We start from the raw sequence: 1,933 nt of genomic DNA, 5'->3' as shown, positions 1-1,933 counted from the left end.
AAGAGAATCGCCTAAGCTCAGGAGTTGGAAGTTGCTGTGAGCTGTGATACCATTGCACTCTACCAAGGGCAACATAGTAAGACTGTCTCAAAAAAATAAAAAGATATTGATTACTCCGAATCACTAACTCGTTCTATGATCTTGAATGTGTTATCCTTCCTGAAGCTCTATTTCTTCATATGCCTAAACAGCTACCATTACACTTTGTGGCTAATAATGTAATCTGGTACACTGTAAAAGCAAGCTTTTCAAAATGTTGCCCGATGCTAACATAAAAGGCCATTTAAGCCCTGGAACAGCACTGAACTGCCCAGAAAAGAAAGCAAGGAGGACACCTCCAGGCAGGCTTCCCGGCAGTGGCTTGCACTATCTTTGCCCACAAAGCCACATCACGGACTTTAGAGACCCACCCTCAACTCCAATAAAACTGTGGTGCCCCACCCTCTGGCGAAATCATCCATTAAAAATACATTATTTCATAATATAACATTTTCCCACTTGACGCCAACTTTCACGCGCCAAAATATAGCTTCTATTTTCATTTGTCTTGGTGCACGTGCAATCTTATGGAAGGACAACCCGGCCAGATCCCCGCTCTTGTGGCTCTGTCCTGCTCCCCACCTCCGCATTCTAGCTCTGCCCAATCAGGCCTCAGGGTCCGCAGTATGACACACCCCCACCCTTTGAGCTAGCGGCCCACCCCCCATTCCCGCCTTCTCGACAGCCTACTCGCACCAGCGTAGGGCCCACCGTCCCGACGGCGTCTAGGAGTCCATAAATGTGTACCTCAAAAGTTTACAGGAGTCCCCAACTACTCGCATCGACACCAACCTCCAGGATCCGAGCATCCGACCTGCCTGCAGGCATTCCTCCATCCTGCCACCCCTCCCCCGCCCGGCGCTTCCAGTGCCTTCCCCCTTCCGCCCCACCTCCAAGGCCCCTAGGCTCCCTAGCCCCCTCATAGCCCCAAGCAGCATACATTTCCCCCCTCCCCCACCAAGCCGGGCGCGTCTCCTTACACCAAAGCGCCTTCACTATCCACGACCCCCACTTCTTTCTGCACTATTTCTCTTACGCTGTTTACAAGCTACACCCCCCCACACCCAATGTTCCAGACTCAGCCCCAGCACTCTTTGAAGCAAACTGTACACCCCCTAGTTCCGCTCAACGAACCTCCCTTCCTAGGGGTCGGTGCGCCTGCCACTGTGCCCTGGCCTTCGACACCCCCACCCCCAGTCCGCTACCTGGCGGGGACAGCAGACGCTGCCGATCTCCGCAGCCCTCCGTTGAGGTTCTTCGCCTCTGGCGGCGATTCAGAGCCCGCCAAAGGCCTGGGCCCAGGCCCTGCCTCACTCCAGGCCGCATCCCCGCCGGGGGAAGGGGAGGCCCTGGTGGCAGCGGCAGCAGCGCCGCCTTCGCGTGAGGCCCTAGTAGGGGCCTTGTTTGAATTATTCAACGCCGGAGACTTAGGGAAGAAGCTATACAAGGTACTCTGTCGCGACATAGCGACAGCCTGCGAAGCACAACCGTTCTGTTGGATCCAGCGCTTAAAGGCACGGACTCTACCGCGCGGCGCCTGCTGGCGGGAAACCTGGGGGAGGCGCGCTCCGTGGGAGGAGCCCAGGTGCCAGCGGCCAATCGACAGGCTCCTTGGCGTGCGCGGCCGGCGTGCACCCCAGGCCCCGCCCCGGGCGCACGGCGTCATGGGGAGGGGAGGACTGGGCTTGCGGCGCGGTGGGTTGGCCGGCGCTGCCACTGACCCCAACCCTACTCTGTCATGCTTGGGAGGCCGGTCGTGACTGGAACGCTCGAGTCCGAGGTCGGGTGTGGCTGGGGGAGTATCCGGCTTAGACTCCCCTGCCGGAACGGAAGCGGACGAGCGCGTGGGCTGCGCTGGCAGAAGTAACTGGGCGAACTCAAGGGCCGCGGAAGG

General features: G+C 58.3%; 1 protein-coding gene across 1 annotated transcript in view; it reads right to left on the bottom strand.

Moving 5' to 3' along the window:
* The window catches only part of MSH6 (mutS homolog 6), a 34,187-nt gene extending 32,657 nt beyond the window's left edge, over positions 1-1,530 (bottom strand). The window contains exon 1 of the mRNA XM_003787899.3: positions 1,245-1,530. Within this exon, the coding sequence (XP_003787947.1) occupies positions 1,245-1,504 (260 nt within the window). The 5' untranslated portion in view covers positions 1,505-1,530. The remainder of the gene's footprint in view (positions 1-1,244) is intronic.
* Between the last annotated feature and the right edge of the window lie 403 nt (positions 1,531-1,933).

The sequence above is a fragment of the Otolemur garnettii genome, unplaced genomic scaffold (genome assembly GCF_000181295.1).
Source record: "Otolemur garnettii isolate 467f Iridium unplaced genomic scaffold, OtoGar3 scaffold00024, whole genome shotgun sequence".
In the NCBI taxonomy this organism is placed as follows: Eukaryota; Metazoa; Chordata; class Mammalia; order Primates; family Galagidae; genus Otolemur; species Otolemur garnettii.
Note: the sequence above shows the minus strand (reverse complement) of the source record. Positions and strands in the feature narration are given on the sequence as shown.